Source organism: Cuculus canorus, chromosome 2 (assembly GCF_017976375.1).
Source record: "Cuculus canorus isolate bCucCan1 chromosome 2, bCucCan1.pri, whole genome shotgun sequence".
In the NCBI taxonomy this organism is placed as follows: Eukaryota; Metazoa; Chordata; class Aves; order Cuculiformes; family Cuculidae; genus Cuculus; species Cuculus canorus.
In genome coordinates this window covers 80,615,281-80,638,029 of record NC_071402.1, presented here as the reverse complement: position 1 = coordinate 80,638,029, position 22,749 = coordinate 80,615,281, and the positions used below count along the sequence as shown (strand labels likewise).

The 22,749-nt window shown below is 34.9% G+C and overlaps 1 protein-coding gene across 14 annotated transcripts in view; it reads left to right on the top strand.

Moving 5' to 3' along the window:
- Positions 1-22,749, top strand: part of CDH18 (cadherin 18) — a 557,226-nt gene that overhangs the window by 519,323 nt on the left and 15,154 nt on the right. For 13 of the 14 annotated variants that reach the window (XM_054059856.1, XM_054059852.1, XM_054059848.1 and 10 more), the window contains 3 exons: positions 1,563-1,699; positions 10,055-10,176; positions 16,488-16,605. In XM_054059856.1, coding sequence (XP_053915831.1) covers positions 1,563-1,699; positions 10,055-10,176; positions 16,488-16,605 — 377 coding nt within the window. Of the gene's footprint in view, positions 1-1,562; positions 1,700-10,054; positions 10,177-16,487; positions 16,606-21,446; positions 21,569-22,749 lie in introns of all 14 variants that reach the window. The other variant, XM_054059862.1, reaches the window with a different exon arrangement.

The following is a 22,749-nucleotide window of genomic DNA, read 5'->3' as shown; positions in this document are numbered from 1 at the left end:
CTTACATGGGAGACAGAAAAGTAAATCCTTGTTCCAGAGAAAGACAAGATGGGTAAGAACTGAGGCCTGCTGTCTCTCCAACAGCTCCCACAGTCATATGGGTCTGTTTCACTCTTCACGATGTCAAAAGGAAAGATAGAGAACAGGCAAGGAAAAAAAGCTTTTCCAGTCAAGTTTTGTCTGTTTTAATTTTTAGTGTCTGACCTACAGTTCTTCAATATCTGAGAATACTAGAAGCATGAAAAGAAAATCTTGAGTGGTAGAAGCCAAACCAGCATATTTTAAGGCAAATGTGAAATACTTGTTGCAAGCGGGGGTTCTAGTTCTCTCCAACAAGGAGTACCTAGTTTAAGTCATCAGATCCTAGTGGGCTTTTTCACTAAGCATTTTTTTCATTTAACCAGTTAAGGTGACTCACTCAAATACATGCCTCTTCCTCTAGTGTTTTATTCTGTTTGCCTTTTCACGTCAAATCTTACTTTACTATATCATTCAATGAAATATTTGCTTGTTTGTTTGTTTTGCCTTTCCACAAATCATCTAAATAAGCATATTGGGAAGAAATAAGGTTATTTTTAATTTTTCTGGGCTTTGCAATCTTTATGTACTCCACTGTTTTTATTAGCTGGCAATTACACTTCCGGTGATGTAGGAGTAAGAGCAATTGGATGGGACAAATAAATAATTAGGACTTATATATAGCTTCCGTGTATTAAAAACTTCACAGAATGAAAGCAAGGCTGATAAATTATGAGGAAAAACAATTATGGTATAAAAATTCTTAGAATCTTTTTCCTTATTTTTTTCATCAAGTCTCCAGTTAGTGAAGAAGGCTTGATTGGGGTCTGGAATTGCTTCATTTGTTAAAAGCTAATTTAAATGACTGGCTTTGAGAAACAATATCTTATCAATCTCTTCTTTTGTATTCCCTGCCTTTGCTTCCATGACCCACTTCAAGGAATTTGCTTTCTCTGCCAGGCAAAGTGCCCAGAAGCCAAGGGCGTTAAGCAGGGCTGCTTAGTTCTGCTTCTAGACTAGTGTCAAAAGCAGCTCTGGGAATCAGTCGTTTCTGCTACTAATCTCTTTAATGGTTGTGTTCAAAATGGCCTCTGTCATCATGTCCACAACTCCATGTCAGAGAGACATGTTTCAAAACAGGTACCAGGACTGGGCAGGCACAGTGGTTTGCAGTGGCAAGCAACTAAGCAGAAGAATATCTCAATTTCTGTTTCTTTTCTGCCTTCCCATTTTATGATATTTTTTTGTTAAAATAAATGTGTATCTTACCTTTGACAGGATTGTATACTGCTGTGTAAAATATCACCTGTTAGCAGGTTATATCTTTGTGACTTACAGTGGAAATCTTGTAATGTATCAAATAAATGCAATGTTATGAAAGGAATAAAATATGGTGTTACTTTGGTTGTCTCCATAGTATATGTTTTTTCTGAGAGTGTTTCTATGATTTAAAAGCTTGAACCTAATATTCTTATGTAACTTTCTGTTACTTTGGATGATACATACTACAATGAGGGTATATTTATTGTTTTATTTCTTCATAGATATTTCATTGATCATAACACAGAAGAAGATAGGTATTTCACCATTGATGCTAGTACTGGGACCATTAAGACTGCCAAGATTTTTGACAGAGAGGAGACACCGTGGTACAACATCACAGTGGCTGCTTCTGAGACAGGTAAATAACATATTTGGTACATACTATTAAGAAAAAAAATAGAAAGGAAAATAATAATTTTCACATTTTAAGAAACACTGTCTTAACCTGTTGTGTTCTTTTTAACACCATGGGGATTTTAGCCCATTTGGATAAAGGAGAATTTTCTCTGTGTGTGTAAATTCCATAATTCCACAGAACAAATATACAAACCCCCACGTGCCTATGTGATTCCACCTACATAAATTCACCATGGTTTTGTGCATGTGATAGAGGCTGCCAGTTTACCCAGGAACAATTCCAAGCATTCATCGTGCTAGAATCAACATCTTGTCCTGTTTGTGTTTCATATTTCATATATCTTAAAAGACAGCACTATATAGTATCCTTCCTTCTTGTATCTGCTATTAACCTATTTTAGAGAATTATATGTTAAATATGTCAATATTAATTTATATCTGATAGGTGCCTAGTAGTTGCTGATTACCAGGATATACCTCTGGCCTTTATGGGCAAATTGCCAAGTAATATACAATAAATACTTGTCTGTGCATTTGAAAGACATCAAAGTCTCATGAATTCTCATCACGTCAGATAAGATGTGCAATGGTCAAGAAATCTGACTGAGTAGTCTTATGTAAATACTTTTACATGAGGCAAGGACAGTTTAAAAACCGTTGCAGTTAACCTTTTGTACTATAAGGTCTTTGTTTTTGTGCAGTTGAAGCTTTAAAGTTAAAAAACTCAACAAATGATATGAAAAAAAAAAAACCAAACCTCCTAGCCTGGATCAGTAGATCCAGTCCTGTTAAGTGCTCTTTGTGATATCATCTTTCAGTAGCAGTGATTTTTATCAAAACTGTGAACTACTATTATATGTATTCCTTTTTCCTGTTTTTTATTTCCTTTTTACTGGTGTAGTCTGTCATTTCCAGATGACACAATAGAAGTTTTACCTATAACAGGTGTCACTGACTTTACTGAGACCCCTCTGCTTTCGTCTGTTTCAAGTCTCTGTTAAGATGGAATCTGTTCTGCCACTACAGCACTATCAAATGCTATAGAATTAACAGCATGTACATATTTTATAAGGAAAACAAATTGTTTGTTATTATTGTGCTTGCTTTTGCAACTAAATCGACATTTTGAACTAAGTAGAATTCTAATGTAAATAATAAAACCAAGAGTTTTATGGTTAGTTCTTTAAAAGAGCTGAGCACTGACACTTCAATGAGCTCAACAGTGTCTTCATATATAATGTGTTATTTCAGTGCAGCATGAAATAAAATATAATTTAAGCCCAATCATAAGCAGGTGCATAATAAGTGATATCTTAAATGGAGATTTAAAAGCCACATTGGTACATACTGAAAAAGAGGAGTAGTTACTAGCCTTTTTGGGAAACCATCCAATTGTAATGATTTTGAAGAAATTAATCTCAATAGAATTAAACTTAAATGTAACTTTCCACACACTATTTATTTTGCATGGTCAAGAGTGGTAGTACACTTACCTTACTAAGAGAATGGTACAGAGAACAGAGAAGGGTTATGGTTACTAAAAGAGAATAGCATGAATAATGAGGATATAATGCCATTTTTTTAAGATAGCCTGCTTATAATTCTCCATTCCACGTGCAACTTGTTACAGGAAAATTTATTTATTTTTTATGCCTTACATTGCCTTCCTTAGTATTAAAGTTGGAGCTGGAAAGATAAACAAATTTACAACATCAGTTCAAGGCAATCCTTTTTTTTCTTTAACATGCACTGTTATTTAAACAGCACCATACAGTGCTGTTATTATTTAACAGTGAGAAAGAGTGGGATTTTGGTGTCCAGGGCACATCATTGAAGATGTTGCTTCAATTGTCTCAGGACTGGTACTTCCCAAAAACTCCTTGTGGTATTGGGGTATAAAAAATGATGATAAAATAATACTATACTTTGTATTGAAGGATCTACAGACTATGTTTGGAGCAGGGGGAAGGACTACAGATTTATGGGAGTAGGATTTTAAAATAGAATTATTTACATGCCATTAGCTTATTTGAATTACCTGAAATAGTTTATTAAAAATTATTTGGTGAAGAAGGAGATAAAATTTGCGTAGCTCTGCTAAAGCCTGTTGGCCAAGTCTGACAAGAGTAATGGAAATCAGAAAATATAAAGCAAGTGCACAAAATTTTATGGCAGATGAAATACTGATTTAGAGGACAGAAATACAGTCATAGTGAATGGTTGTTCCTTTGGGAGAGGAAAGAGTAAAAGCTGAGCTATTTTAAGTACTGGTGTAGGAACTGCCAGCTAGAATTCTACGTAATGATAGCACAAAATGATAGTGAGTGATTCAGATTCCCTAAAACATTCCCTGGCTGCTAAGAATTAAAAGAGGATTGAGAGAAATTCATGCAAGAACAAGACACATCAATGTATGGGCTGGATAAATGTGTGGTGAAGCGGCCTTAAAATTGTCTTAAGCTAGTGCTTAAGCTAGTACTGGATGCAATACTGTCTAATCTCCAGTAATTACCTGGTTGATTGGACAGAGCGCACAAAACTGGAGTAATGGCTGGTACATTAGGGGGTTATTTTGTCATCTCAATACACTGGAGAAGTGGTTGAACACGAATGTTATGAAGTTAAATAATTGGAAATGAAGAGTCCAGCACTCGAGAGAAATAACCACATGCACCAATACACATGCAAGGCCAACTGGTGGGACAGCAGCTCTTCAGAAAAGTATGTACAACCTCCAGGTTGTACATGAGACAGCAATGTAACCTTGTTGCAATGAAAGCCAGCTGCATCCTGCTTTGAATGAGGAAGAGTGTTGCCAGTGGGTTAAGGGAGGCGATCCTTCCCCTCTGCACAGCAAAGGTGAGGTCAGACATGAAATTCTGGGTCCAGATCTGGGCTCCTCAGTACTGGAGAGACATGGACCAATTAGACTAAGTCCAGTGAATAAGTATAAAATCATTACAAAGTCCAGTGGAGTGTTCAAGGATGGGTTGGATGGGGCCTTGAGCAACCTGTTCTAGTGGAAAATGTCCCTGCCCACTCAAATGTGGATGTTGGAATTAGATGATGTTTAAGGTCCCTTCTAACTCAAACAGTATTATTATTCTATGATTTTATACTCAAAGAAAATAGGTGGTTGTAAAAATAATTGTAGGTAATTAATTTAAAGTTTCTCTCAACTATATAGTAGTGCTGACAACAAAGCAAAAGGAACAATAACAGCATAACCCTGAATCACAACCCCTGCAAGACAAAAACGGCACCAAAATATAATTCTGCCAGTTCCAAAACCGATGTCAGGTATAAAAATAAACATATACTTTCAAAGTGCTGCAAATAGGACAAATAATAGAATCCTCGCAGTCTTTGTGGAATAAAGGCTGTGGGCAGAAATAAACACTTCTGTTTCAAGGAATGAGAGAATGTCTTGATTTGACAATCAAGGTGAGGATTGTATTTTTCACTAGAAGTTTCTGCTTAGAAATCAGGCAAAGAAGACTGTGTCAGGAAACTCCTTTTAGATATTAATTCTAACAATTGAACAGAGTATGCTCAGTACCTGCCCAGTAGACACAGAGTAAACTGGCTTATAGATGTGTCTTTCAAACAGTGTTAACATGAAGAGATTACCGAGATTCATAAAGTATTGGAAGTTTAGATGGATAATAAGTACATCTGTGATAGCAATAAGAAATATAGTTTTTTGAAAGCAAAATAAATGCTCGTATTTCAGGGCTGATCCATAAATTTCAGATATTTAGGAGATACTTTCTATTGGTATTTTTTCATGTTTCTTTTAGGTAGCTGGTAAGTGTACCAGTGTGTAAAACAGATTTCTGGATTTACTAGTTCACTGATCTTTTAGGGATGAATTTGTGGTGTTCCTGAGCATAGAAACCACATAGGTAGGCACCAGTGTTTTGTATGAGTTCCAGAATTTCACTTAAGGCAGAGAGAGTTGCCAGCTTGAGAGCACCAAATGTCTGTCTGCTTCAGTGCTATTATTACCATTACTCCTATTGCTACTACTGCTACCACTACTAGCGTGATCCAAGGGAGTTTCAGTGTCTTCAGGTTTGTATTCTTCAGTGAAAAGTCAAATTTTGTTATAATAATAAATAAAACATTGTCTAGCCAACTTCAGATAACAGTACCCTCTACCTTAAAAATAGCAGAATAGAATATTGCACTTATTACTAAATTCTGCAAAGTTTTCTCCTTGCCAGAAAATTTAATCACATATACGCCATCCTGAATTAAACCAAATATTTTCTGAATATTACTGCTCTCACACATTAGATGTTTTCCATTATTTTAGTTCTGGGTTTGTAGTATATTTTATCCTTCCAAGATCTATGTGTAGTCTTCTAATGTGGCAAAACTAAACATTGTACAGAGACATGTGATGAGTGCTTTCTACTTCTTTTTAAAACAACTATCAGAACAGTTAGTTGTTGGAACTTCCTAAGTATTTGCTTGCCTCATAAGGTCTTGATAAGGTGTCAAAATGAGTAAAATAGTTGTTATTGTGCTGAATAATATCAATATGTAATACTGAGAATGCAAAAGCATAGACATTGATTGTAATCCTAAGATAGATGACGATTTTTGTTCTAGATCATGAAAATATGTAAAATTATTCATTTTTTTATAAAATACTTCACCTTTTCAAAATAGTTCAGTCTTTTTCTTTGTTAAACTATTCACTCAGCTTTCTAATGATAACTGTTTAACTATACCACTGTAACAAAAATAAAAAAAAAACCAACCAATCAAACAAAAATTAACCAAATCAACCCCCCCCAATCAAAACCAAACCAAACCAAACCAAACCAAAACCACTGTAAAACCACAGAAGACTGTTGATGTGATGACTGTTATTTTGAGTATCATTCAGGTAGAATTTATTTTTATAAAGCTCATGGAAATTTTGTTAATTTGAAAAGGAAGCATCAGACAGCAGTAGTTGTATTCAAAATAATATTTCTTCTTAAACAGGGATTTTAAATATTGCCCACAGAAATTAATGGAAGAGAACATTCAAGACTTAAGACTGACTGTTGATAGGGACTTTTCTAAGTTTGCAGAGGACTTCATAGTGGAGGGGCTGATAATTAAATTTATTAACTCTACAGATATTTAGTATTCTGGCAGAAGAACTACTTATTCTGGGAAAAATCTCAAGCATAAGAAACCAACTCCCTAACGTAGGTGAATGAGAGCGATGTTTCTGCTTCAGTTATCCCTTAGAACAGTGAGCATTCACTTTGAAAAATGTACTCTCGAGGCATAATGCTAATAGGACACAGAATGATGCTGGCTATTTTATAATGCAGAGCTCTGAAATATATGTCAGCACTGATTATCTTACAACTGGAAATCTGCCAAACTGCTGCAAGAGATGTGTCTAATTAACAAAAAAGTACTGTTAAAATGACTGGTTATTAGAGTGTTTTGGAGATTGCGGGTGAGTTGTACACCTGAAAAAGATTGGAGTTTATATTTATTTTGTAATAATACAACACAACCAAACATAAAACAAAGCAAATCAGAAGTTTATAAGGTCACTCTTAATTCATTGTCATTCTCCCCCCACTGTTACAAACTGTGCTACTGTCTTGCATGCACATCTATCTAGTATACAGAATCTGACAAACTTCAAGACTGTTTTGTTAAGTGGTGTTAGTAATTTCCCTATTAGCATTTTGTAGTCAGTAGGCTGTCAATATGGTCATTTGCTACAAATGTCAATGATTCCATGAGGTAACTGCTTCCAGAAGGATATTAATAATGCCTTGTGCATTAAGAACTCTTTTGAACTGATGGGGTATTTATGAATTCTTTGTACTGCAGTGCAGCTGCAGAACAAATAAAGGTAAACCCTGAATCTCTGTCTATGAATCTCCATCTGTAAAAATAATGGAAATTTAACAGACTAGAGTAAGACAGCACTGGGTAGTAGTGACAGGTATACAAGAAGACACATTAAAGTTGGGACAAAGACATCTGCTACATGGAATCTGAAACAAAAGTATTTACTGTTTTTTGACAATTGGACTGAAAAGTTTGATTTTCCTTTCCCAGTAACTATTCCAAATATTTCAGACAGACACAAGAGTTCTGTATCTCTAGTACCCACTGCCTGTGCTCTTCCTGCTTTTTGGCTCCTTTCCTCTGTGTGTACTCTAGCTCTTAGAGCTTTGAAGATGGCCCTACTTTGAGCTGGAGGCTGGACTAGTGACATCCAGAAGTTCCTTTCAACTAAAATTTTTCAGTGATCCTATGATTACCTGATAATCACAACTTCTTCCTTCTGGCAAAATCTTCTTTGGGATTTCTCTAGTATTAGAATTCTCAATTCCTTCGCTAGAGTTAATGAATCCACTCATGAATTCATTTCTTTGTCCTCAGCCCTTTACTGCAATGTCTGTCTTCTGTCTCCTTTCTTGTGTGCTCTCTCCTTTTCAGCTTTAATTTATACCAGTTTCTAGTTCATGTACCTCATAAACTGTGTGCAAGAGCATATTGAACAAAGCCTCAAGAGCAAAGATCCTTTGAGTCATAGGTCATCTCTGGATCATCTATTGCTAGATATCATAATCTGCAATGGTACTTACAGAATTTCTGTAGATGGATTGTCTGATGACATTGACAGATAAATTTACCTAAGTGAGTTTGTCAGCTATATTTCAGTGAGCAATAAGAAATAGTCAGTCATTACTGCTTGTGCTATTCTGCACAATCTAGTGACCTACCTCCAGAGAAGAATCAAACATCCTTTTGTATTTATACTTATATTACAACTGGTCTCCTGGAGAGAAGAGTAAAGGTAGATAAATGGTTCCTTTCTCCCCGCTGCTTAGTGAACAGCCAAGTGTCAGTCTTCTTCACCTTCATTTCATATATTCCCAGCATTTTAACATCCCTCAAGTTTTCCACTAGAAGTGTTTTCTATATAGCAATGGAAAGCCCCAGTCTTGCATGAACACAATTAAGAGAGCCTACTTTAGTACCTTAGTTCATCTGTTATAAAGATATTCCTACTTTCAGGGTAAAATTGAAAGTACCAACAGCTAAGGAAAATTTCAGGAAGAAGATGGAATTTGCAAGTCTATTACTATCTTCTGAGTGTGTTCTTCTAACTTCTAATGCTAGTGTTAATTGGGAATAGAGGTTCCATTATTACCTAGGTGTCTGTTGACTTTTTTGATTTCTTTTCTATTCCCATTTTATGGGCATTATTGGCTAAGTTTCAAAAGTGAATTAAAATCATCAGGTGAACATAAGTGTATTTGTTAAAAAGAGAATGTGAAAAATCTGAGGAGAACTTCTAAATTCCGGGATCTTTGACTAGTATCCCAGATGAAAACACAGAAGGATTTTTTTTTTTTTTTTTATTCTTATGGGGACAGATAGAAACATACACTTTTAAAATGTAAATCTGTAAGACCCTATTCTCCATCACATTGCATTTTAAAGTTTGATTTTGCCATGTTCTGCTGACAGTTTAATTTATTTTGTGAAGTTAAAATGAAGTTGGTCATATAAATGATTACTATTTATATGGACTTCACAAGGCATATTTTTTCTAATTATAAAAAAATAATGCAGAACTCTTCCAAAATTTATTTATTTTTTTTTTTTAGTACTTAGCAATAAGTACAAGGGAATTATGGATTTTGAAAAATTGGGGTTGTTTTTCATTTTGTCATGGAAAGTGCTTTCTCCTTGAAAGGATTCTATTTATTGTGCTTTTTGTGTAAAGCTCTTGTACAAATGCAGATCATAGCCTAGGACATCATTATTTAAACATTGTTTTCTTACTGGTATGTTACTGCTAAAGCAGGACTCATAAACAACTTTGTGTAATAGTATAATAACTCATGTGGAAGATGAATTGAAGTTTGGGAAAAGTTTGTATGTCCTTATGCATTCATATTTTCTTATTATTTTGGCATTTTTTTCCAACCTCTTTAAGGGATTGAGAAAAAGATGTATTTAATATTTTTCGTATTAGATTTTGTTCAGTACGGTGATGACACTTCCACATTCATTACATAGTATGCAATAACTCGAACAGCTTTATACCACTTCAGTTCCCAAGTTACTTGTGGTTTTATTAATATAGCTGGCTTAAGAGTCATACTACACTTTCCACTCTTTTTTTTCCAAATTATTTCTCAAAACAGTTAATAAAGCACAGTAAACACCATCTCTTAGTATTTTGCTACCTAAATTTCTACAGCTGTATCTAGTTCACATCCAGCTATTGTGTCAAGAAACTATGTTTAACTTCAGGATGTCATTGAATATTGAGTATTTCAAAAAGCTTAATACCCCCTTGTGCATTTTGCAGATAATCCTGGGCTAGTGAGCCACGTTCCGGTTGGTGTTAGAATTCTGGATGTCAATGACAACCCTCCAGAGCTCGCCAGAGATTATGATGTAGTCGTCTGTGAGAATGCAAAGCCTGGTCAGGTAACTCTCAGAGTTATCTTTCTCCCAGTGAAAAAGAATTACCTTATTTGTTAATGCCACATATGTAAGAAATTTGATTTGAGGAACACATGTTGTAATTCTTTCCAATTTTATTTTCATATTTCATTTGTCATTCATTTTTTAAAATGTATTAGGCTGATGTGAGAAGGTTTCAGAATTTGGGAGAAGGTTTCGGAATTTGTTGAATATAGCTTTCTTGTTGCTGAAGAAAAATATCCAAACTGTCTTCAATAAAGACGTGCAAAACTAGAAACTACTCGGATAAGTGATTGAATTTGACAAGTCAGTTTCCTAACAAAATGAAGCAGATATAACAGCTCTCATCAAAGTGCCATATGGTAGCAAAGTTTCAAATACAGTTCAGTGGAACGGCTGGTTAACATGACTGCCATCCTCACTTTTTCATGTTGATTGCCCTTATCGGTGCAGGGTTATTATGCAAAAGATGTTAAACAGGTTTTCCACAACTATGAGCACGAGGAGTATCAGAACAGAGACTAAATAGCAGAATCACATTCCAGCCACTGCTTCTGTGAATGATGCGCTTCATTGTATTCCATGGTTTGAAAAATTTTACCAAATATTTTTGCTTTCCTGCATAGATTGAACTTTTATCCAAAACTATCTGCTGGTTTTATGATATTACAAACATTGTAAGTTGCAATTGTGAGCTCATATCTTTCCTGAGGAATATATTATTGGTAATAAAAGTTTTCTCATTAAATCTTTAAAAGCAGTGTACATAAATGTATAGTGGCATATTTCTGTTTTTAATGTTGAGACTATAAATATGCTGCACTTTATTAGAGTATATGCTGACCAAAGTTACCTTTATTCTAGGAGTGGACAAAAGAGCAACAACTAAACAACTAAAGAGCAGTATAAGAACATGGCAAGCATGTATGATACTTACTCCAAGTAGTCTTTTAGTGTCAGATCATTTGTAGATCATTTCCAGATCCAAGTGTGGTTTCTGTGTTTATAATAATCCTTTAATAACCATCATATATGAATATCTATTTTTTTCTGCAATGAACACAAACTTTTGCTACCTCATGCAGCAAGGAATTTTACAATTTAATTGCATGTTTCAGGAAGATGTACCACCTTTTGGGTTTTTTTAAATTATTTTTTGCTTTATTTTAATCTTCCCGTACTGTCTTCAGTCAATATCTACCACTTCTTGTGTTGGGGGAGAGAGAGAGAGAGCGCAGCTGATCCCTATTTATTATCTCTGTGCCATGCATCAATCTAGAGCACATTGCCCCTCAGTTGTCTCTTGTGACTGAACTTGGACAAGCCATGATAAATCCTTTCTAGACTTTTGATCATTCATCTTGTCTTCTTCTAAACTTTCTCCAATTCCTTTATATTCACCTTGAGATGGGGAATCAAGATTCAAGATGCAGGTATGCAGTGGTTTATAATTCTTGTCATAGTTTATGCTCCATAGTATATGATGATCTCTGTTTTGTTCTCTATTCCTTTCTTAACAGTTTCTAACAGTGGCTTTGCTTTTTAACCACTAGTAAGCACTGAATACAAAAAAACTATCTGCCATAACACCAATATCATTACAAGTAATGGTAGGCTTAGAGTTCATCATCACATATGTGAAGTTAAGATTTTTTGTCTGTTCATGATGAATTTCACCTGTATTTGTATTGCCTGGCTACTGAGTATTGGAAGATCTTTAGTGCCAGCCCTTCCTTTTCTTTGATTAACTCAGTATCATAAGTAGACTTGGTGGGCTGAATATTCATTATCTTTGTAAGACAGTTATTATTACGCTGCAACAATTGGCCAGCATAAATCTGTGTGGAACAGGAAATCTCTGTGACTTTCTTTCCGTGTGAAGGAGACCATTTACAGAAGAGATCCTAATTCCAGTCTTTTGAGCAATTATTTGTGCAGGGACCTTCCTTCTTATCTCATGACTGCATAGCTTTGTTCAGTGCTTTTATTGAGGCACCTTACTGAAAGAATTTGAAAATCTAAGTAGGTCTATCTATTGGCTGAATAGTTGTTATTAACATGATTATTAAAGTAAAACTAATGTACTGAAATTCTCATATAAAGCCAAATATGAAAGAATTAAAACATGTAAGATACTCATTTAGAAAAAAAAGATGATAGCTCTTAAGCATTGACTGCAATTGCTTTCAATGTATTCGGATTTTTTAATTTTTTTTTTTTTTTGTTAAGGAATTGTTATAATAAGCCAAAGCATGCAGTGAAGCTAGCATAGAACTGCTCTGTTTGCAGGTTATCTTGCTGCTGGTGTGTAGGTAAAGTTACTTATTAGGAGAGTTTTAACCTTCTAATAGTAGATTTGCAAATGGAAATTCATGAGAGAGATATTTAAAGGATAAATAAGTTTTACTAGAATAGCATTTGCTCCAGATTTAGGTCTGTGTTGTATTTCTCTCTGAGCTTCTGTTGCAAGCATGTTTGCATCCTGACCTCTGTAGCATTTCAGTTTAACATTCAAGATTAATGCTGCCACAAAGGACTCTACAGTCAGTAGTTTAACATGGAAGCCTGGACCAGCATGCGGTTGCATTCTTAAACAGGATTCCATTACATACATGACATGCACTAATTTTTATTCACATTGTGTAAGAATGCTCCAGAAAATATTGTGATAGCATTGCAGTGCACAAAAAAAAAACCCGAAACAAAAAACAAATGTACGTCTCTTACTTTGAAGATCTTACTGTCTAATTTAAGAAAGAAAATTACATTATTCAACAAATGTTAAGGAGGGATAAATAAATAAGGCTTACAGAACAAGAGAAGTGTTCCATAAGTTGAAGAGCATACCCAGCTGTGTAGTTATGTATTACTGAAAATATAGTATTTACTCTGAGTTATCCATCATTTTGTGATAGTTATTCATAATATACATAAGCAAAGAACAAATTCTATCACAATGCTGTGAGATTGGGCTCCAGCCTTCAATTGCTCTGCACATATATTTTTAATTTACTATGTGCAGGATAAACTAACCAACAGTTTGTCATTGGAAATCTTTTTGTGTCTGCTTGATTATTATCAGAAGAGACTTCTATGAAGAGAAATCACAGTACTGTTTAATTGCACAGCCCCTGTCATTGTCTTCTTTATCCCTCCACAGCTCAATTTATTTACATAAAAAAAAAAATACAGTAGAACTTAAGTGCTTGAATGAGTGCTAAAGGACTTCAGTGCTTGAGTGAATGCCTCTAAGGCATCTCAAATAGAAAATTCTTGTGAGAACATGATCATTTTCATACTCAAGGCACAGCTTTACTCCCTTAGCATTCATCTTTTTAAGACAATAAATTAAATATCTCCAATAACTTCCAGGTAAAGCCTGGGAGATACTATATATTAAAGAAGATAAAGCAGCTGTGATTTGATCTTAGCTGGTATCCAGATTGGAGAACTTTGACTTCTAGGAACATACTGATTTTGTGAATGATGGTGAAATTTAGCAAGCTGAGGAAAATGAAATTTTGCAATCTTCGCTAAGTAAACTTACAAATGTAATTTTTCTTTGTTTCATATTCAACTTGTTTTATCATTTCTAAGACAATGGGGGCAAATAGCATTGTAAAAAATAGTTTAATTACTTTTTTCTCAAAAGTGAAGGAGTGAAGCATTGACAGTTTTCCAAATGTTTTCAAGTTGAGTGTTTGTCCTGGCAGAGTATGAACTGGTTCAAATATATGACTAGATCTGCTACTTGTTTTTATTATAGCTCTCCAAAGAGAACATTTTTTCTAGGAGCTTTTCAGAAGAATAATAGAAAAAAATGTGATAGTGGTGAAATGTAATACAGCTTAAAACAGTTACCACTGGTCCAATAACCACAATCCCTCATAAAGACTCCCTTCCCTGGCTTTCCTGTAGGCCCCCTTTAAACACTAGAAGGCTGCTATATTATCCTTGGGAGCCTTCTCTTCTCTAGGCTAAACAAACCCAACTCTCTCAGCCTATCCTGGTATGTGAGGTTGGCTTTTTGAGCTGCAAGTGTGCATTTCCAGATTGTGTTCATCTTCTCATCCACCAGCACCCCCAAGTCCTTCTCTTCAGAGTTGCTCTTAATTCATTCTCTGCCCAGCCTGTAAATGTGCTTGGGATTGCCCCAACCCAGGTGCAGGAACTTGCACTTGGCCTTGTTGAAATTCATGGGGTTTGCATAGCCCCACCTCTGAAGTCTGTCAAGGTTTCTCTGAGTGGTATCCCTTTCCCTTCAGCCATGCCACACAGTTTTGTGCCATAGGGAAACTTGCTAAGGGTGCATTCAATCCCACCTTCCATATCTACAACAAAGATGTTAAACAGCATCGGTCCCAATACTGATCCTTGAGGAACGCTACTCATCACCAGTCTCCACTTGGACATTGAGCCGTTGACCACTTTTTGAGTGTGACCATCCAGCTAATTCCTTCTATTGGTGATTTCAGAGGATATTTAAATTTCCATGTGTGGAATCAAGGAATGTAGGCAGTGTATTTTGCTGAGTTTTAAAATTAGTCTTACAAGCAAATAAATTATATACTAGTTTTGTGGCACTGAGGTCTTGATCAAAGGTATTTTTATTGCAAACTGTCATGTTCTTGAAGCAAGATTCTGTAAAATGTCACTGAACGTCTTGTATAAGAGAGGACAACAGGACAAATTATAACTACTAAGCTGTCAAATAAAAACTGAAGATACATGGCAAAATGACATGTTTTGCTGATAAACAGCGCTGAGGATATATAACCAATATTTAATAAAATCATTTTTAAGGTATTATCTGATTTTTTATACAGCTATGTATAGTATTTAACTGTATTTTTAGTGTTTCGACTGTAGTAGAAACTGATTATCTTGAAAATATTCTCTCATCAAAATTTTTGTCTTGAATTTCCTCATAGCATTTCAACATTATTAACAAAATATATCTAATATAATTTCATATTTCTGTTTTTACATAGTAGTTGTTTCAATAACAGTTATGACATCTTTGCAAAATTCAATAGAGAAAAATCAGGATTTGCCAAACTTTTTCACCAATATTTCGAATATGACTTTCGCCACTATTCACCAATATGACTTTGGTACGCTGCATGATTATAGACATTGCAGACGGATCTATTTAGGTTACAACTCAGCAAAAAAATGTTACAACCGACTTTTAAACTATTCTCAGCAATTATCATTGGTACTGTTAATTGTTTCAAATGTGTATGAGCAATATAATGTAATATATTGTGTATAGTCAATGGAATAATCATTATACTCCTTTGGCTTTAAAATGTATTTGCTTTTCTTCTCTTATGTGAATGAAGCTAAAGAACTGTGTGCTGCTTTTTAGTTTTAAAAAGACCAAATCACTGGTGCCCACACTGTTTATGTTTCGGGTTCAGTCCAGACAGACTACAGCTGAACACTGAACCGAAAAATTCTTGTGAATGCTTTCCCTCCCCCTTTTACATCTCCCTCAGGATATCTATCAGCTCTGTGCAGCAGTCTGTGTGGGCTTCACTGCATAAATAAAAAAAACGAGCTTTTATTAAATTCTTCTTTAGCACTTGAGCTTCCAGGCCCAGATAGAGGTAGAAATATTGCTTGGTCACACATTGCAAAAGCTTTGGTTCGGTTTTAGGAGAAAGAAAATTTTTGAAACCACTAGGCCTTTCAAAGGCAAAGGTCAAATATACCTCTCTCATACATTGTTGCTGCCTCTAATTCTGCTCCTTTTGGGCAAATCAAACTAAAACCAATATTGGCTACTATTTTTTCTATTTTGTTCTGCAAGAAGTTAAAGCTGATTCTTAACAGGAATTTTAAACGGAGAGCTGGTGTCATATACTTGCCGTTTCAATTAAACAATTCTTTTTCCTAACCAATATTGAGGACCATCTAATTATTGTGATGACAAGCAGGTGATGCTCTGCATAGATCATCCTGGTTCAGCCTAAATTTTGGCTGCATGAAAACAGATGCATAGGTGAAACTGACTCTGAAAGTCACTGGTATGCAATGCAAATGGTGAAAATCTATATACCAGGTCCTGACCATATCAAAGTGTCAGAAAGTACAGATGTTTTAGATGCTTTTATCTGGCTCTGAAGTGTAGTTCCTAAAATATTTTGTGCTACAGATATCAAGCTAATGGCCCAGTCATTTCATTGGTTGAATTTAGCAGCACTCAAGTAGAAAATTAAAATAAGCTAAGTTTGAACATTTTGCTCTGGTCAGGTACAATTTTGGTAAAGTTCAAATTTCAACATGTTCACTGTCAATTTTTATTTCAGGTAATTCAGACTATCACTGCAACTGACAAAGACAACTCTGCAAATGGAGCAAGATTCCATTTTTCTCTTGAAGAAGGTCTTTCTTTGAACCCAAATTTTACTCTAAGGGACAATGAAGGTAAATCAAACACAGAATTCAGAGAAATAGGTCTCTGTTTTGTCTGAGATGTCTCACTGAATGGAACAATTTCCATGCGTTTCTTGACAGAATGGGAAAACTAATCTGTCATTACTAAATTGGCTAATACAAGGACATTGGGTATAAAACATATTGCAAAATATGAATAATTATATATTAGATTCTATTTTTATATTTTATTTTATTTATACTTGATACATTTAGGGATCTTTTTAAAAAGTGGAGTAATGAAACATATGTTGGCAATTTTGTCTGTTCTAGGTGAATAACACTGAGTGGAAACTATTAAGGTTATTGCTTGTTATTGCTTAAAGAAGAAAAGAAGAACTTAAGGGGCATAAAAAGTTGAATTCATGCTTGCTTTTATGGATATAGTACCAAAAGCAGGTCCTTCAATATATCCTGAGTGATAGTCTATCGTGCCCTTTCTAATAATATGCCTTAAAATACAATCAGAAATTCATAGTGGATAGACCCACAAGGGGAAGGGCCTTCACACTCACTCAGCCAAGTGTTTGTGAACAATTGGTGAATCAAAAAACCATCCAGTCTTTAAAAAACCAAACAAACCCAAACCAAAATCAGCCTTACTGTTGGTTGAACACTGTCTCATGGTTTCCATTTTGCAGCCTGGTGGAAATAAGAGTAAACTTTAAATACTTTTCTTTAGCTTTCCTCTTGAGCTTTTGTGTATGTGTGTGTTGTGTGAGTTTGTTTGTGTGTATGAATGGACGTGGAAGGGGAATGGCTTTATTTTACAGTTATATTTTTGCAGTTGTGCCATGGGATACCTTCTGAGGTCTTACAGATCAGTACTCATCTGTAATGACTGAGAAGCATTAACTCCATCAGTGGTGCACAGAGCACTATGGTGATGGTGATGTTTAAATTGTTCTTTACAGATATTTTTCATCTCTTTTCAAAACTTTCTAGGGAAGCAGACTGCATAATCTTCCTAAAGAATCTGGTCCACTGTTTAACTGTACTTAAACCAGAAAAAACAATCAAGTCATGCTATTTGTTCAGACTCACTTAATGGCCCTCACATTCTAGTTGCAAAAGAGATCAACCCAATATCTATCAATATTAAAAAATCTAATAATATTTAAAGGACTAATTCATATGTTAAAAATGTTCCTTAAGTGATTACTCCACTTCTTTTGCAAGTTAGTGTATCAATTCCACTCAGATTGTGATGGAGCATTAAAGGAAAAGCCAGAAGGTCTGAAATATAGGATGTATACTCTTGTGTATTTTTGTATTTGAGTCTAAGGTTCAAATAAACTCATTGAGTATTGGACTGTGATCTCATGTGGGAGACCATGGCCATATTCATTTCAGTGCAAGTTACTCACATCAAGAATAACTGCTTTTGAATAACACTATTAAAATTGTGGTTCATGATTGTCATGGTTTAGCCCTGGCCTAACCTAATCAGCAATGAAACAGGAGCAATTGTCATCCTAATTCTCTTCTCCCCTCTCTCAGGGAAAGAGGAAAGGCAAAGGAGAGAAAAATACTCATGGGTTGTAAACTAGAACTAAACCACCTTTAATGAAATAATAATAATAATAATAATGAAGAAACTATTATTAATAAGAAAATAATAAAATATATATAAGTATACAAAATTTCCCCTTCCCCCAGTGACTACATCACCACAGATACTACACAGTAGGCATGAAAAGGCCCTGGGCTAGACTCAGCAGCTGAAGGGAGCTGGATTCAGGAACTGGATTCAGGAATGCATGGAACTGGGATCAGGGCAAAAAGACAGACGAGGTCCTCACTGGATATCACCTGCTGAAGAAGAGAGCTTGACCCTCTCATTCCTCAGTTTTACGCCAAGTATGACCTATATGGGATGGAATACTCTTTTGACCAGCTTTGAGTCACCTGTCCTGTCTGCCCATGCCTACAGTTTTGACCCTTTCTGGCCGTTTTTACTTATGGCACCCCACCAGCTCAAGAATGGCCATGGTTTCTTTAGAAATAAGTATAAGCAATGGCCTTTCTGCATACCAATGCCCCATGTTATCAGTTCTAGAGAGAAACACTGCCTGAAAAACATGCACTTAACTTTCAGAAAATGAAGTTACCCAAATGAACCTTAGCTGAAGTTAGAAAACTGATTCTACTTCAGCTGAAACCACAACAATGATGAAGTAGGTATTTTCTGCTTTTCTAACATATTTTAATTGGGGTTTATATTGTATGTATTTATTACCAGTGGGAGATGTTGTGTTACACTTTAAGGGCTGCATGCCAACACAAGTCATTTACCTATACAGATTAATAAGAGGGTGAGAACTTCTCATAAATCTCTAAAGCAGCAGTGCCATACTTTGGATATAAGCATGTAGTAGTAACTGTTTGTTGCTTGTTCGTTACCTCTCTAAGAACAGCAAGTAATGACTTTTCCACCAACAGCAGAAGGCAGTGATTAGACTATCCAAATTTGGATTTGGCAGGGGGAAAGTAAGGAAAGGAAATGGAAAAACTTGTCCTTTAAGGTAAAAGCCTGTTGTTTATTATGTTTTTTATTTCACCTGAGGAGATAAAAAATTAAGTATGCATTTCCTGTAGCACCTCGCATAAAACTTCCACAATTAGAGGGAATAGAGAAATGTAGTTCTTCTATAATTATAGAGACTCCAGAGATGCAATTTCCAATTTGCCTGTGTAATTAATACAATGTCAGTGTAACTCAAATCCTAACATGAAATTTATCTTAAAATGTAAAGCTTTGTCATTATTTTGCTCAGCATATAACCCTTTGATTGTACTGTTTAAACACTGCCCTTATTGAGATCTTCTCTTTGTGACACAATCCATATGTAAAACATCAGTAAAAAAACTTATAAAGTACATTCACAATATCTGGTTATCTAGCAAAGGTTTTCTTTCACAAGAATCTAAGTAGACGCTTTCTTTCCTTATTTTCATAATCCGGAACAACAAAACTCTACCTTTTGAGCCCAAATACATACACTATTGCATGCATGTTTGCCCACTCCATTGTCATCAGTACAGCTATAAGATCAAAAATACCCTACAGCAATGAACTGGATCTTTAAATAATAATGCATCTATGCACTTTAACTGAAATCTAGAGGACTTGCACACGTGTAAAATTTCGTAGTTTGTCCCCTCCTACCTTTATAGAATGAAGCAATATACAATCTCAACACGTCTATGATTCAGGTCAATAATATTCTATGGAATCAGCAGAGGAATAGATATTAAATTATCAGTATAGATATTTGATCATATGACCAGTTAAGCTTTTATCTCTTGGACCTGAACTAGTGCCTTTACTCAGTAACAATCCTCAATGTTTGAATATGCACTCTCATAATGCAGAGATTATAACCCTCAGGGAAATGTAAATCAGGAGATGGCCACAAGGCTATAACAAACATGCAGTCCAGATGAAGCTCAGAGTGGCTTAGATCACCTTCTGGATTCTGTTGGTGTTCATAATTTTCATTTTAAAGAAGAAAAGGAAAATAATATTATACCTTTTTCCCTACTGATTAGATTCTAAAGCTATAGTAGATTATTTGCTGCTATTTGAGTTTTCTCTTATACTGACAAAATACTATGCAGAGAGAGTAAAGCCATAAGAGTATCAACAATAGGTCAGCCAACAATATAATGCATTATCTGTGCACATATAAGCAAGAGAGAACAAGAGCTGCAACAGAATGTCTTTGTTATACAAAGAAAATGCATTAAGTTCTAATAATTCCCTGGAATTTTTGAGAGCAAACTCAGGGAAGAGGACTTTTTGTTTCATTGGGAATTGTACTTATGAAGACTTTTCAGTGAAAACAGGGCTGTTTACAATTTATTCTGTACAGATGAATGTTGCAATTTCTATTAAAACCTGAGCGACCAAATGCTTTTTAATCTGGAAGTGCTTTTATGTTATGGCTCAGATGATACATAATTAAATTCATTGTTGTCTGTGTCCCTCTCACTTTGGTTTTTTTTGGATGTTATCATAGATAATTTTTAATGCTTTTTTTCACTAATGTGTAATATCTCCAATTTACACTTTTTGCCTAGTCAGAGATATCCAGTTTTTGATGGCCCTTTAAAATTTTGCCAGGGCAGTATGAGACTAAAATCCCCTTCTCTTGGAAAATAAGAGGAAAGATGAAAGAATTTATTCACAATAGAGCTGTTTCTAAGTACTGAATTTTAAAGTGGTACATTTTTTATCCTGAAATAATCATAATATTTTCCAGATGCTTAAAGAATATTTGATATATCTGTCAAAATTTGTTAGTTCGATGGAAAATGCATTTGAGCATTTATCACTTTTATGATATGCCCAACCATTAATGTATAGACACATACATTTGAATAGTCTCTCTCTCTGTTTAAAAAGTTCATTCCCTCTTTCTGCCTATGTCGTTACCTATTAGAGACCTCTTTCAGAAGTCACACAATGCTTTTCAGGGAGCTGGCAAAAGATTGAACACCCAGAGAACAGTTCAGTTAAGTGCAAGAGAACATTTATGAATTTTATGCTCTGTAAAGCACCGTTTTGCCAGTGGTATATTTTTTTCATAAGATATACATTCTGCCACAGATGTTCCAATGAATACTGTAAATTTCCTAGATGATAAGAATTCATGCAGAGACTGTGCACATCCAACCAACAACACCAATAGGATTTGTACATTCTCTTACTTTATAAATTGAGACTGCCAGCTTCTGAAATTAGACAAAGTTTACCTTACTTCTAAGGAAGAACGATTCCTTAGAGAATTCTTAGCACTTTTTTTTCTCCTTTCCTTTTATTTCTTCAGGACAAAGGTTTCATTTCACAAAAATACTTGCAGTTTTATTTTTCCCCTCTGCCCATTTTTCTCAAAGATCTGGCCTTTTGAAAATTGCCCAGTGATGGAGAATATCTGGAGTTGGAAAAAAGGTACGCCATTTTTCTGATAATATTCCTTTGGAGATTCCTTTTGTTTAATGTTATGCCACAAGACATAAGCAGAGACCTTCTTTTCTATAAAATCTGGAGCATAAGTTCAATGACATCTGTATAAAATTAAATTTCTAATATGTTCACCCACCCATGCCTATGATGCCAATTAACATTTCCTGTGTCACAGATAAAAAATTAGTAAGAAAAAAGATTAGTTTTACTTGGCTTTGCTGATATTTAGAAGTAAAGCGTAATTTCCTCCAGAGCGTAATTAATTCATTCCCAGCATGAATTCCCTTGCAGAAGTTTCTGTTTATCTTTCTTTTCTGATATGTCAAAATTCTTATCTCCATCTATATTGCACAAGACAACTGTAGCAGGCCAGCGAACTGACTTTCGATCTTTAAAGTTGCCAATAAGCATACCAGACAGATATCAGCCCATGTCTCAGTTGCTTTAAAATATCTGAAGTAGCATTAAAAAAAGTTGGAAACTCCTGCTTCGCAACTCATCATAAGCGGGAAACAGCTACGTAGATCTTGTTTTCCTTTATATCAAAGTGGCATTCTCACTCTGGTTATGTAGTATTGCAAGTTACTACTGCCCTTCCATCAAATATGATCATATAAAGAAGACAAGTTGTAACTTGAGAGAAATGATATCTGAGAAAGTACAAAATTAGAATTGTACATGGTGACTGTAAATACAATTCATAGAAGTGCTGGTACTGTAAACAGAATGAATGCATGAGCAAGTATTATCACAGAATCAACATATGGAAATAAAAAAAGGAATTCCACCCTGAGTACAAAAGCTAAGAAAACAGGGCTTGCTACTACAAAGGAAGACGTTTTTCTTCCTCACACCTGTGAATTCCATTGTTTTGTGTTTTTTTTTAATTTAAAAAAAAATGGATTTAAAATTGACCAGGGAGGTAAGTTAGTGCATAGGTTCTTCGTGCATTTCTTTTCAGTGCTGCTACCTGTTGGTGTTTCACCAATCAACCTATCAGCAAATAACTATGTTTCAGGCCCAAAAATGTCTGCTATAAGCTTTTCGGTTTTGCTGTCTACTGAAATAGAAAGAAAACTGATTGGCAATAGCTCTGAAATCAGCAAAAAATTAGAAAAAATATTTACAAGAGTTATTAATAATTAAATGAAATGGAAATACCTATC